Source organism: Coturnix japonica, chromosome 2, assembly GCF_054131305.1.
Source record: "Coturnix japonica strain WE chromosome 2, WE-NBRP24, whole genome shotgun sequence".
NCBI classification, from domain to species: domain Eukaryota; kingdom Metazoa; phylum Chordata; class Aves; order Galliformes; family Phasianidae; genus Coturnix; species Coturnix japonica.
This window is the reverse complement of record NC_140664.1, coordinates 23,163,110-23,179,137: the sequence shown is the minus strand read 5'-3', so window position 1 is coordinate 23,179,137 and position 16,028 is coordinate 23,163,110. Positions and strand designations below refer to the sequence as shown.

General features: G+C 34.8%; 1 protein-coding gene across 4 annotated transcripts in view; it reads right to left on the bottom strand.

The window, feature by feature from the left end:
* MMP16 (matrix metallopeptidase 16) overlaps positions 1 to 16,028 on the bottom strand; it is a 158,849-nt gene that overhangs the window by 42,610 nt on the left and 100,211 nt on the right. For all 4 annotated transcript variants that reach the window (XM_085537238.1, XM_015855974.3, XM_085537239.1 and 1 more), the window contains one exon: positions 419 to 580. In XM_085537238.1, coding sequence (XP_085393364.1) covers positions 419 to 580 — 162 coding nt within the window. The remainder of the gene's footprint in view (positions 1 to 418; positions 581 to 16,028) is intronic.

The window sequence follows — 16,028 nt, the reverse complement described above, 5'->3', positions numbered from 1 at the left end:
ACAGAATCAGACTTTAAAATCAGGAACAAAGTTATGGCTTTAGAAATGCATGAAACAATAATACAGGAATTAATTTTAGATTCAGCCCATAGGCAGAATACAGTTATTGTTTTGGTTTGATTTTGTTTACAACTTTCTGTTACTTCATACAGAATTCATATCTACACTTACTACAGGGAAGGGTTTTCTGGGACTTCAAAATTGATCTATTCAGGGAACTGTTCAATATTATAACCAATCCTTTGATAACTAAGTAGTCAATTCATATTACTATCTTACTTTTGAGTACTACAGAAATAAGTGTGCTATGGTTAAAACTTTTTTTTTTTTTTTTTTTAAAGAGATGGAGTGAACAGGAGGTTCTCAAACACATTCTTAAGCAACATTGTTCAAGTTTCCTAATTAAAACATGACATACCATATATCTTTTGGATGCCCTGTAAATCATCATTAGGTAGTTTGAAGTTGTCAGTTTCCATATACTGATAAAAAGGAGCCATAATTGCTGTAGGATCATTAGAGTGCTCCAAGCCCAGAGCATGTCCCAGTTCATGCACAGCAACTAGAAACAGATCATTTCCTATGGAGAGAAGAAAGAGAAACAGTCTTTGAAATTGTGAACATAGTAAAAGAAATAACACAGGTGGAGCACTCTTCACTTGAAAGACATTTTCATTGAATTTGATTTTACTCACTGATACTTAACAACAAATGATGAAGGTAATTTAAAAAAAAAAAAAAAAAGTTAATTTTTATTGTTACTCATGGATACCATAAGTGTGCTTATTTATTTAACTGATGCACAAAGTTATGACAGTGTTCAAGTGCCATAGCTGGCATCTACTCTTGTGTACAACTTTAGACATGGACTTATGGTATATTTACCCTAACTGAAAATGCCTGTGTCAAGATATAGTTCCAAAAGTGCATAGTTAACTTTATGAACTGAGAACTACCTATGTTGGACAAACCCTACAAGGAACTTAGTCATTCAGATGCTTGCCATCAGGCCCCTGCTGATTATTTGTACATATTGTCCACTTCTGAGTCACCATAACTGAAAACCCAGTATGGAAAATATGGGCATCTTGCTGTACTTCTCAAAATGGGATGCCCATATTTGTTTCATTGTGTAGTCCCCTTATATTTGCAAATTCTTAAATATTAGAATTTTTTGATTTATATAGATCTAAACAACTAAACATCAGACTCATATTACAGACTCATCTCACACTTTAGTTTTTCCCCTCCAAAAATCCACATTTAACTTTTATTACAGGCTGTTGAAAAAATTAGACATGTTACAAGGTTTACCATAAACTCTGAAAAGAAAACAACCACAAATTAATGTCAGTGCAACTGTTTCTATAGAAGTTTCAGAGTTAGACCTCTATAATATTCATATTGCCTATTTTTATTCATTATTTTTTCAGCATATCAGTATACAAGCCTTTTGTACAGGTTCTGCCTGTAGACAACATGTAACAATGTGAGACTTTGGAAAAAATGTTTTACATCAGGAGAAAGATTGTGGTTACTTGGAGATAGTTCATATCCAGGGTATTGCTCATTTTCATCACCTAGGAATAAGAGGAATCATTCCTCAGAAGTGTGCTCCTCTCTGATTGACATAAGAATTTTTCTAGTTAACCATCTTATGCAGAACTTTTAGAAGGCTGGACATAAGTGAAAGGGGTCCTACCAATAAGAGGTTGTTTCCTGTTGAAATGCTACTATAAGTGGTGAAAAATTAATAGTGATGTAGGTTATTCTGTGGTCTAGCAGAGGGCTGTATACTAGGATGATAAAATATTCAACATTTACTATCATTCTACATTCTGTACATTCTTTGGAGGTAGATGGTTACTCCACTGCTAGCACTGGAATTCTAAGAACTATTATAAAATAATAATAATAGTAAACACTGGACTTAGGAAATATATATATGTATCAATTTATACAACTTTGAAGATATAGTTGACAGCATTTCAATTTTTCAAGTATTTTCTCTTGCTGTCACGAAGAAATAAACTTTCTCCCAGGTACATAGAAAAGGAGAAACACTTGGCAGTAGATAAAACCATGATATATGAAGCCATGTTGATGTTTGTAAAATAAATGCTTGATTGAAAGCATGGAAATACTCATAGCTAAAACTCTGTTCTTATTTGACAGTCTTTTCATGTCTTCCTGATTCTTAATACAGAAATATGAAAACTAAATGCTTATGCTCTTTTATCAGTATAACTGTGCAGAAAAAAATTCACATCTTTCAAAAATTAATCTGACATAATATGCATTCAGAAATGAGAAGAGTTTATCCTATCCTATCATTTATAATTATGTGGTTTTCAGATTAAATACTTTCTCATCTATCTATATATATTGGATGCAGTTCTTTATATAGCAAAGAAGATTTTCAGTGCACTGTTGTAATAGGTTTGAGGAGCTTCACTGTCCCTGTCAGGAGTGTTTTTGATACCTGAATTTACCCTTCGATATCCAGTCAAAACTGATCTTGACATCATCTCATATGAATAATCCACAGCTTCTATAGTTAGCTTCAGCATTATAAGTGATGTGCAGGAGCAACTCTGTAAAGGTATTCATTCACTCACAGTGGAATAATTAAGATCCCTTAATAATGATAAATAAAGATGAAAAGACATGAAGTCTTTTTCTGTGTCATACCCATTATATTACAACAAGGCTCACAATTTTTTTCTGCATTTTATGGAAGATAGAGTTTCAGCACAAGTTTATTAGAATGAATAATTTGTGTGGCATTACACTGTATATGTAAGATTGAACTTCCTTTTGCTCATTACATGTAGTGAAAAGCTAATTTCCTCCTTGACCTTGGTTTCTATAATCATAATTAAGAATATTAACAGGCCTTTGTATTAATAATTGAACAAACATGCTGCACACAGTACTTATTGAGTCATTTTCACATGGTTTCAAATTGATAGTATTTGATTTTACCGCAAGGTTATGCTGGTCAACATCAATAAATTAGGGTGTTTTACATGTGGTATTCAACTCTAGTGTTTAACATGAGGGACTGGGAGGTGAACTTCTAACAATTCTTAAAATTTCACAAAACAACACTTCTTGATAAAATAGCCTTGGAAGTGTCTAACTCTAATTGCGCCACTTGTGCAATGCATGAATGATCAATAGATTCTTTGGTTCTTAGTCACCATCTTTTGGGTGGGGCAATTAAGCAAAAATAAAATATTAAATATTCAGCATCTGATTGCCTCTCCCCTCCCCACCCTCCCTCCTGTTCCACCCCCCCCCCAACCCAAAAGGCAAAAAAGGGACTGTGATAATTTCCAGTTTCTGCAATGCTACTTGTAGACATCAGGGGAACTATAAAACAAGGTAAACCAGAGACAGAGCAGAGCTTGGAGTAAGCACATAAGGAGAAAAGGAAGAAGGTCACAGGAAAAAGCTGGGAGAATAATATTCTTGCCTGAGGTGACAGAGTAATTTAACAGGGAACATATTTTCTACTTATAGTCAAATAGACCCATTATTCATAGTAATTTCCATCAAGAGTCATGATTGTCTCCAGGGCATCCTGAGTTTAAACTGACCCAAATAACTCAGTGCAGTTGAAACTGAAGTTTAAACCAGTTCAAGATGTGCTGCATGAGACCACTGCAGGTAAGACTCCCTACTGCCACAGTTTCTATCCTTCGTCTCTTGTATCTAATCAGATTTCTACAGATCAGCAATAATTACTCAGACCCCCTTTGATTTTGAAAGCAGACTTGCCTTGAGCGCCCTAGTGTTAGTATTACCGCAGAGAGCTCTCTTTCCTTCTCTCCAGACTACATAGAAGTGTACTAGTGAATTTGAGGTAGATAAAAGATATAGTTCCTTGGCCAGTGCTCAGAGAAAGATGAAGTGTACAGGCAAGTGAATGTTCATACCAGCTTTGGCTGTTACTGTATTGTCATTGGGTATCTTTTTAAAACATTTTCAGTCCCTGCCATTAAATAAGAGAGTCACAAATGATTCCGTATCATTATCCAAGTAAAAACACATTTTTCAGACTACTTGTTAAAATGAAGAACCATCTCAAAAACTTGAAAAAGTCATAAGTAACAGTTAAACTACATACAGATACGACGGCTTTTAAACTAAAAACTGTCACTTCAGGATATACAGTGGTGAATATTCATTGTGATAGTCTCTGTTACATCTTGTTATATTTATCTACAAGGTAGAAGAGAAATATTTCAAAATATATTTCACACATATGAAATGTCTGCATGTTTGTTCTTATATTATTATGTTATTAGTATTGGGATTTAGAATAGACAGGCTATAGGCTTGAACTGAATGTAATTGTTTTTCTTATTTTATCTCAGGTTTGATTTCAGAAAGAAAAAAATACCGTGTGTAAGGAACTAAGGCAAAATGATTATTTTTATACTGACGGTTTTCTCTGAGGCTATAAACTATTTTAAGCATTAAATCTGCCTGACTTTACAATCACTGCCCAAACTCAAGAATATAAATATGTATTAATACATCAAATATTCAACAGCCAACATTGTGGAGCACTGTGGAACATGCTGTATGGAGAAACCTTTTCTCCATAATATATACACCATTTTTCATGCCTACAGAGAAAATAAAGCCAGTATGTTTGTCCACAGCAAGCTATAAATAAATGCAAGTTCTGGAGACATTATTTCCTGTTTTAATTGGTATATGAGCTTAATTTAGAAAAGTAATGCCTTAGTGGATTAGCAAACCTTAGGTTCATCTCCTGGCCATCTTTTTGATGTAGCACTAAGTGACACCCCAGGATTTGTCTCTTGTTTCTTCTTGGCATGTGACAGTAACTGCTACAATGTGCTGTGAGCTCAAAGGTTCTCAGTAGTTTAAAAGCTATGTAACCTAAATTCTGAAGACTTCTATATCCAAAGAATTACAGAAAGAAACTAAAAGCTGAACTTCAAATGAGAAACAGATTGGAAAACTACAAAAATATTTTATACACTGTTACAAATCTATTAAGAACAAGGCAGTACCCCAAAATCAACACTGTAGTTCATCAGAAAATATTGCATATGCTGCCTGTGAACTTGTCTGAAGTACTCACACTTTGCATTTCCATTAATCTATTCATTCATACCATTTACTCACTAAGCAAAAGCTGCTAATTCAAACTTGCTGAAAAGCTGCAAAATTTTGAAAAAGATTCTTACTGTGCACAGCACACAGAAAAACTGACGTTGTATATCTTCGTTATTATTTCTAGACAGAACAGAATTTTGAATGTGATATTTCAACAGTCAGTGACAAAAGATTTGTTTTCTCTGTGACCTTATTGCAGTACAGAATATATACATTATGTGTGCACTTACATAAACACAGTACATACACAGTACATACACATTACATAGAGAGTATACATGATCCTAAATACAAATCATAGGCATACTCTTATACAAATAAAAGTGTCACTCTTCCCAGCCTAAAAAAAATCATATGCCATTGCTTGATGTTATCTCAGACTTTTATCAGACACTGAAATTCAGTAGTTTTATGGTTGTATGGGGAAGAATTTTTTGTGAAATGGAAGAGCTAAGATGACGTAGTACCTTTGAGAAAATAAGAGTAAGACTTTTTTTAATATATATATATATATATTTAAACCATGTATTCAATGGATTTAATGTACTTATTTAGCATACACAGTGTATTTTGAACAAATGTTTTTAGCCATTTTTCCAGTGCTATAAAAGGGAGTGATATACAAATGTATTACTTTTACTTTGTTATTATAAATACTGATGTACATACCACAGCATTTACAAACTGATTTACTGATGTAAGCAATTTAGAAACAAGCAGTTCATTATACACAAAGCATCCTTAGAGTACAATTTAGTATATCTACACCCACATGTGTACATTTCTTTTAAAAATATTCTGTTTTAAACAGACCAAAAGATCAGTGTGAAATTTAAACATGCTTATTTATTTGTAATTTGGCAAGGAAATATTTCTACAGGCAGACTGTCTATTGTCAGTTATCATTGCTGAGGTTTGTTAAGGACATGTGAGTTGTGTATGCCCTTTCAGCCAGTATTGTACTGGTTCTGCCTATTGTGGGCATAATATAGTTAGGAGACTGATCAATAACATCTCTGAATGGAGCCCACATATACGTCAGCCTCTGCTTTAGACATGCAGAAGGTAAGAATTTCTGCTTTATTACTTACAGTCTATGTCAGTTGCTCTTAAAGTAATGCCTTCTATTTCCATGGAAATGTTGATGGACAAAAGAAAGCAAAAATTTTATGGAACAAATTCTTAGCTATATAGCAGTTTTTCAACAGTCACCACCATGAGCTATGAATTTTCACAACCCATGAACAAGAGGCTGTATACTGTGCTCACAAAATTCTACATCAGCACAGGTGACCCACCGCTGCTATTGCCACTGCTGAAACGCAGCACACGCTGCCTTACTGTGTTAACAGACATTGTCTGGTTTTCATAAATCTTCAGAAAGCATTAATAAAAGTTGGTGGGTGCCATTTTTCCACATGGAGGAATTCAGTGACACACCTTTGCTTTATATGCACTATCACATCAGATGCCATTTGGTCAATCTACTCTTCTGCTGCCAACTGTCATATGGCAACAAAACGTCATGGAATATTGGTGGGAAGGTTCAACCTCTACTGTCATACTTCCAACATCCACCTCTGACATCATGGGCCAACATAAAATAGGAGGCACTACTTTTAGAGCAGCCCCCGTACATATTTACATTTTGCAACTGTCTAGTAAATAGCTTGAAATGGGTAGAATAAATAATTCCACAAAATATTCTTCTCATTAATCAATATTAACTTCACCAAAAAGTTGAAAAATCAAGCAGTTGGGAATTATTCTTGGGGAGGTAAGGAAGGAACAAGAGTTAAGTGTTCTTCAGTAAGATGTAATATATGTGTGCTTTTTCAGCAAATATGAAATTTAGGGCTTTATTTCATACTTTGAGGAAACTCTACTGTGACAATGAACCTAAAATACTAATAATATCTACAGTTATGCTGAATCTGTATCTCCTGGGATTAATTTCCATCTGTCTCCTGCAACTAACTTCTTCAGCATGCAGGTACACTACTGCATTTCTATACTTTTGTCATATGACGTTTTGCATTCAGACATTAATGAAGCAATACCAGTTAGTAGACTGAAGTTCTATTTGGTGTGTGCACATTAGTAACTTCAGATATCGATTTTTTAAAATAATCATATTTTATTTTTTATTAAAAGACAATGGTTATTCTTGTAAATATACAAAAATGATGTGGTTGCTAAATATCATTTACTCACTGCTGCTAATACTTAAGCAATCTTATTTATTAATAATCTTTCCTGTCTTTTTTTTTTTTTTTTTTTTTTTCCTGGTTTTTGTTGTTGTTGTTGCTGTGGGAGCAGTGAGCTAACTCCTGACTATGAGAAATTATTCAGGGACTAAAGGCTTAGACAGGTGCAAGATATGTGCAAGAGCACGAATCACGTTTAAAGCTTCTTCCATTGCTTCCATTGCCTCATTGTCCTTGAGGGTCATTCAAGTGAAGGGAATGGGCAACTTTCTACCACTGGTTGATACAGGATAAACCCACCCTCTGCCCACTGAGAAGGTGAAGATAAAAATAAAAAAAGATTTCATAGTGATTGGGTGCCTCTTAAAATCAAATCCTTATCTTTAACAACAAATGTAGATTTTGACTTTTAGCCTCTCAGCTAAAATGATGCCATGTTAACCCTCTGTCTGCTTTTGTATTGAAGAGATATTTTTTTCTCCATTTCCCCTAATCCTACTATCCTACTATAAAGAAAAATACATGTAATTACTAGGAGGAAGGTCAAAGTCATGCTGTCAATATTCATAATAGATGTAACTTGCCATGGGGCAGAAATCTGCAAGGGTCCTACAGATCACTGAAGTCACCAGAATTTAGTTTATATATAAAGCTTGTGTTGGCTCTTGTCAGAGACATTTTTTTTACCCAATTTCAGTTAAACTACTGAGAGTAATTATATTGTCCTCTAATTTAATTCACACTAAAGCAATCAAAAACAGGTTATTATTCCTACCCAGCTTAACACGTCTACAGGAACTTTAGATATTTTTTTTTTTGAAAAGATGAAGTGACATAGCATTGAATATTTATTTGGGAATTTTATGTGAACAGTTCAATATTATTTTATTGTTTAAGTGTACACATTAAAAAAAAAAAAGTAAATCATGCTAGGTTTGCCTATATTTTTTTTTCTTGGTTAGATGATGACGGAACTGGGATTTTAGAATCTTAATTGGCAAAGTGATTAGTAGAAGGAAAAAAATCATTAAAAATTCTCTGATCTAAGAAGCAGATATGTTTTCTGAGAAGCCTTCAGACTTCAAAGGGATACTTGATCCAAGTATATATCATATTTTAAATTGAGGCAATACTAATCTGGAGATCATAAAAATGGGAAAAGTGACTGAAAGGCAAATCTTCTATTCTGTTAAAATTCACTCATATGAAATGCTATGATCTATGGGATAAATCGCTGTTATCCATGAATATAGCTATATACCTGTTTGATTTATTTTAGATAGAGGAATAAGTGAGGCACTTGAAGAATGATGTCATTTTGGCACCAGGGAGTCCTGCCATCATCATGGAGATGGCTAAGAACAAGCTGTGCAAGGCATTCTTCAGGATTAAAGCTCACAGAGATGCTGGAGAGGCTTGAACACAGGGAAGATAGATGGGCAAGAGACTGACTGTGGCCATCTGTCCTAGCACATTTTTTCCCTTCTGTTTGTAAGGCACCCTGCTAGACTCAAGACATTGGTCCCACAGCTGGTCTACCACATTTTGTGCTCAAGCAAGCCTGGAACCATTACTTTCCCCCTGCGCAACCACCATGGTCAGCCCTGCTAGGAACAGAAGTGGTCATTAAGAACACAAACCAGGTAAGAACCATCTGTTGGTATATATTGCAGCTGTTAGATCTTTCTGAAGCTTAGGACATAGTATTTTTATTGCTTCTTCTAGAACTGCTAGCTGAAGTGAAACTAGCAACATTAATCCTATGCAACATTACTTCCATAACTTCAGTTTTCTAAGTACACAGTGATCATTTCCATTTTTCCTGCTTTTTATCAGTTCACAAACTGCATCAGTAAAAAGGAGCTATGCATTATTCTTATAATAAGGGAAAGTAAATATTTGTATGAATTTACATATTACAATATTACAAGCAACACATTCAAAATGCAAGCAGGGCAATTCTTTTGTGTGTTACCAAATTTGGACTAACAGGAAAGTGTTTACTGTCTCACCCTAGGAAAAGGTGCACCAGCAATCACCTTTTTTGAGTGCAGTACTGAACCATTTCCAAATCAGACATCTCTCCTGAGGAGAAAAATATATTTGTACCCCAACTTGTGCTATTATATGAAATTAGGTATCACTTCAGTTCTCCTCATCTGAAATTGCATGGTTTCAACACTGCAGGCTACTCTCACTACAAAGGGATTCCATGAAATTAACTCAGACATAAACATCAACTTTAGGTCAGATTGATTCCCCTCTGCTGAAGTCTGTTGCCTTGTGACTTAGGTTTTTTTTGTTTTTGTTTTTGTTTTTTTTTTTCATTTCAGCCCGTAGCAAAACATTAATTATAAAAGTACAACTTACAGATTTAATTATTCTGTGAACAAAATCAGGAAACATTAATCATTTACTCAATCTAGAGACTTAAACTTGTCTGCTACAACAAAACATTTTGCACAAATCAATCCCATTCTTTTAATTTAACTCATTCTTTTTGATCTTCATGTTTTCATCTTTTTCCCAACCAGACATTTTAGCTGTAGATGTTGCCAGGTACCAGTGTTCACTGCTCAGTATTTTATTGAAACCCAAGCCTCTTTAAGAAGTATAAATATAGATCAAAAAAGAAAAAAAGAAAAAAAAAATAAATAAAAAGGCCTCAAGACCATACAGTTTGAACATTTTGACATGAAGAACTGTCAGGGTAAAGCATCAATTAGTCTCCAGATTGGAGAATATGAGAACATAGACATATGAAAGTCTTTCATTGGAAAATCAGACAATATTTTTTATAAATGTATAATATAATATTTCCTTATATTTCAGGATTAGCTTACATTCTACATTTGCAACAGCAATCTGTTACTATTTTTCCTATTAAATAAAGAATTATATATTTATTATAAAGTTCTCGTCTCATTCTCTCAGGAAAATATGACATTTTCCATGGTAACTAGGAATGTGATTTTTCAAATTCCATTTAACCCATGAAAACACAGGGAAGAGAAGGAATCAACACAGTAATGATAACCTACAGAATGTCTGTGAGGAAAAAATCAAATTTTCTAAAGCCGCTGTCTTGGAGAAAAGTTTTCTTTAGATCACACAAGAATTGGGCTACCAAGATACCAAGACCGATGCCTACTTCAAATAACAGAACTTTCTGTTTGGTCAGACAATTTGAGGATCACAGACAATTCTGCTTCCTAAATTATTTTTACTACTATCTCAGACTGATAAAAGCATGATTTCAAGCTGGTTTTTTTTGTTTGTTTGTTTTTTGTTTTTAATTTTAATTTTATTATTTTTTATTTTCTGTCTACATCAATTTTTTCATGTTTATAAAGGTGATCTGGCATGTTTAAAGAATGTAGATTTTCACATGCTTTACTTAGCAAAAAAAGCTTTTTTTTTCTTTTTTTTCTTTCTTTTTTTTTTTTTTTTCCATAGTCGTTCCCACTCAAAAATGATGTGTGAGGTCTTATGTGGTTGTGAAAACAATCATAAAGAGGCTGACCCATATTTTATATATGCACTCATTCAAAATATATTCATCTGCCTGAAAAAAGCATCCTTGACAATGACCTTTTGTAGCATACTGAAGAAAAAATCATTACCATAATCATCATGGAACTATCAGCAACTTCAATGTATTTTTAATTTCAATAACTTTTTCAACTAAATTTCCCCATAACAATTCATTATTCCTAACATAATAGTACTGGTGTCTGGTCCAATGAATCCAGCTTGGGAAGACATTAATAATGTCTAATTATTATGTAGTGGTATATCAGAGTGAAAGACTAAGTTGAGCAAAAGAAAAAATAAAAAATCAACTCATAATAATAATTACATGCTCAGTCCTTTTCCTTTGAATGTAGCTGCAATAGTTACAGAATTGGCTGCTAGGGTTTGTTCTCCCTGTCAGCTAAACGTTTCCTTGGCAATAAAGTTGACATAACAGACAGTGTGAACTTTCATCATTTATTTCTATGCAAAGTCTGCCAGCTTAATATTAACACTTTTCATTCGCAGTTTAAGGCTGGCTGATAGCAAACAGAGGCAGATGACAAATCCAAGCAGTTTGTTCTGCTGGCCCTGGTGTGTGGGAAACAACCTCCAGTTGAAACTGAGATGGATAACTGAGTTTGCACTTTCTCTACTTAGTCCACATAGGCTTGGTTTCTATTTGCCTACAGTATGATGGGAGCAATATGCAACTTACTGGATTTTGTTATACTGCCTTTTTGGCTTCCTGACTGCATCATGACTCTTTTTGTCTGACCATAGTGTAAAGACCACCTTGCATCTGTAGATACTCAAAGCATAGTGTAAGATGTGCTTAACAGTCTACATTTTTGTTGCTTTGATTGAGAATATTGCAAAGACCATCTCTGTGACAAGCTCTTCATCCTCGCTTTTGTTTGACATAATGGTGCACAATTTTAGGCCAAAAAGAAACCTGAGAATGTAATATTACAGTCTCACAGACCCTGGGCTGTACAAGTAGCTAACTAAACACATTCAGAACACTGGGCCTTGATGGGTGAAGATGCCATTTACCCACCAAGTTTACTTTTTAATTATGTATAAATCATAGAATGGCCTGGGTTGAAATGAACTACAATGATCATCTAGTTTTAATCCCCTGCTATGTGCAGGGTTGCCAACCACCAGACCAGGCTGCCCAGACCTGCATCCAGCCTGGCCTTGAATGCCTCCAGGGATGGGGCATCTACAACCTTCCAGAGGTTGAGGAAAGTGCTTTTCTCAAAGATGGGTGATCTATGAAAGTAAAAACAAACAAACAAAAAAAAACCCTACCAAAACAATAAGTATGCAAGTTAATAAAAATAATTAAAAATAAAAAAAGCTTGTTACCTTTCCAGTGATTAGTATTCTCCAACATCTGACTTCCAGCAAGTACAAGGGTCTACCTGCTTAACTTCTCTGTACAGTTCTCTGTCCAGTGACTGAGTCCTCACCTACCCATGGCCACTCATGGTTGTTTTTTAAAGCTTTCTCCACTTCTTCAAGAACTGAAGTGGTCATTCTATTTCTGAGTGCAGCTCTAGATTCACAGCTCTGCATACTGCAGTCATACTTTTAAGTATGCATGGAATGTTTCAAAGATACCATTTTATGTAAGATCTTGGGGTGACTGGACATAGAAAAGCAGGTGAGTGTATGCACACCAAGTACACAAAGATAAGGTACGGGAAGCTTGAGGAAAGATTACTCTATTAAGTCCTAACACTACAACATGCATTCACAACTGGGGAATGACTGGTTTGATATCTGAATAACAGAAGCCTTGAGGATTAGCAATAGAAAGCACTACCCGTATGTGAGCTGACTCCTGGATATCAAGGGCAATGGTGAAATGAAAAGAAGCAGCAGTTACTCTGCACATCTGCAGCTTGCAACTTTCTTTTAAATATTATCTTGGCACTTTCATCATTGTGAAATACTACAAACATAATAGTTGCTTTTTTGCTAGCTAATTTATAATACTGCTAATTCTCTCATTTTGCACTCAAAACAGATTCAGTTTAAAATAGAATTGGGCTTCTTTAACCTTGCAAAAACATATAAACAAATAAAGCGCGTACTCTTTATCTTGAGAACAAGGTATGACAGCGGTCCAAAAAAATATTAACATAGATAAAATGATTAGAAAACCACTTCTTCACAAGATAAGTATCTTGTGAAGTAAACTGAATTTGTTAATGTTAGGTTCAAAATTTCATATCTGCTTAAGCTATATAACACATTGCCACAGGATATTGTGGACACTAAATGCTTACACAGGTTCAAAAACAGATTACAACAGTTCATGAAAAGAAATCCCTCAAAGGCTATTAAACACAAAAATATAGCCTCTGGCTCAGAAATTCAATGAGCCACAGATTGCTAGAAGCTAAGTGTGAATATGCTATTTTGTTGCCATATGCTTGCTCTGTTCTTACCCACTTCCCTAGGTATCAGCTAATAGCCACATTAACATGTAGGATATTTTCTAGGAATCTGTGTTGCCAATTCTGTGTTTAAATACATATACACAAGTATGACACAGAAAAATGCAATAAGACAATCAGTTTTTACATATTTAACCTAGTACAGACATGAAAAATAAGCATGCAATGACTGCTGGATCACATTGACTGCAGATCAAATCCAATATCAATAAAAGCTTATTAAAACATATATAATCAATTAAGTAAGAGAACTCTGAAAATAGCGCTAAGATCTTAACGGAATTTCCATTAATCTGAAATGCTCAGCTTGCTTCATATCTAACCATTGCATATAACATGCATTATTTGAGACGTGGAGCTCCCTTAGGAGATGTAGTTTTCACAGCTCCACTGGTTCATATTTCCAGCAGCATATATCTGCTGCACTGTGACAACCACACTGGCAGCCAAAAAAAATTTACTACAAGTTGATCTATGCAGTTCAGAGATCAGGATTTTCATAAATTTTTCCTGGCTGCCAACACAAAACTTACAGCAGAACACAGCAGAATCTACACACTAACTAGAGTCCAAGCATCTTACACTAGATAGTGTATCTCTGTGACGTCCCAAAAAGTTTTTTCTGGCAAAAATAAAAGAACTATCAATTGCATGATACAAAGGGGCAAACTTTTTGTTTGTTTGTTTTCAAGTCTGCAAAACTTGCTACATTTGGAGTACTAAAGAGCTGGCAAAAAATTACAAAATCCGTCAAAAGAGTTTTATATTTACTTCTTTTAAAACAGATTAAAGTATATAAAGTTCCAAGTATCTCAAATGATTGTTAGAACTCAGCAAACACTATCTTCAAAATTTAAATCAAATGCACACCAATATCTTCTATTTCTTCTGTAAAAGAATTTGACTTGCTGTAATAGAACTTCATCTATTCTTTGTTGTTGTTGTTATTTCCTTGTTTGGCCTTGTTTTTTGTTTGTTTGTTTGTTTGTTTTGATAGAAGACTGGTTTATTTAGAACCATAAGATAATGTAGTAGCTGCCATAATAAGTTTACTACAAACATAAAAAAAAAACCATGCATGTAGCCTTCATTTCTGTTTCTCTTGCAGTTATAGTTATCATAGAATACTTAGAGTTGGAAGGTGCCTTAAAGTCCATCTCCCCTGCAATGAACAGGAACATAAACAGGTTGCTCAGGGCCTGATCCAGTTTCACCTTGCAGGTTTCCAGACACAAGGCATCCACCACGGCTCTGGGCAACCTGTTCCAGCGCCTCACCATGTCCACTGTAAAAGACTTGTTCCTTATATCTACCCTAAATCTACCCTCCTTAAGCTTTAAGCCATTTCCATAGTTCTGTCACCATAGACTGTCTACTTTTTTCCTGTAGCTCCCATTAAGATATTTAAATGCTGATATCAGGTCAAATCAGAGCCTTCTTTTCTCTATGCTGAACAGCCCCAAATCTGTCAGTATGTCCTCACAGGAGGGGTGTTCCATCTCTTGGACTATTTTTGTGGCTCTCCTCAAGGTGTGCTCCAACAGATCTACATCTCTCCTGAACTGAGGAAATCACATTTGGATGCAGGTGAGGCCTCACCAGCACAGAACAGAGGAGCAGAATCGCTTCCCTTGCTCTGCTGGCCACACATCTTTTGATGCAGTCCAGGATACAGTTGGCTTTCTAGGTTGCAATGGCACATTGCTGTCTCATGCCCAGCTTCCCATCCACCAGTGCCCCCAGATATTTTTCAGCAGGGAAACATCCTCATTAATGTGAGAATATCAAACTAATTCTACTGATATACTGAGAGCTTATGCCTAGATTTTGCCAAGTATTTTCTGCCACTGAAAGTCATGCTTCTACAGTCAGATTTTAGTCAGCAAATGGTACATTAAGCATCATGTCTAATCTGCTTGAAGCTTAAGCTCCCAAGACATCCTTGTTTTCCCCAAGAGCTACTTCTAAATCTCACTCTGTTTTCAAAAGCTACACATGTGTAAGTAGGTCAATCTTAAATTAATCTAGTTAAAAGTACTGTGTTCTCCATTCAGACTGGTTTAACACTCCCTTAAATAGGTTTAGATTCATTCAGCACTTCCCAGAAAAAATAACTGCTTTAAAAAGAGCTTAAGTGCATATAGCAAGACAAATCTAAAATCAATTTTCATATACCAATGCAATTTGTTAAGTAGAAGCAGAAGTGTATGCTTTAAGTTAGAGACTTTTACCTTCTGAGAGATAGCAAAAATTTTTTCAAATACTCTCAAGTGAAGAAAGGAAATTTTCTGTCACTGCCAGCCAAATGGAGATTCTGGGCACACATCAGAAACCTCACTTTGATGGGTTGGAGCTTCCAAGGATTATGAGGAACTCTTAGATCAGATGTTGTCTCATCTCTTTCTCAACAGTTTTATCATGGGATCATAAGCAAGCTCCACTCATTGGAATAAGACAATACAATCTAGAGAGTACTACAAAAAGTGTATATTTATTTTCCCTTTAATTTGCAGTTTTGAAATAAACATAGGAGAACTTGCCTACAAATTTTTTATTCTATCACTATATATTACTAACAAGGCAGATCTGCATGATAAGTTCTACTCACAACTGTATTGCTGAATTACATTGTCCCTTTCTTTCCCCTTAGCAAACAGCTAAGTTCTTTAGACTTTATTTA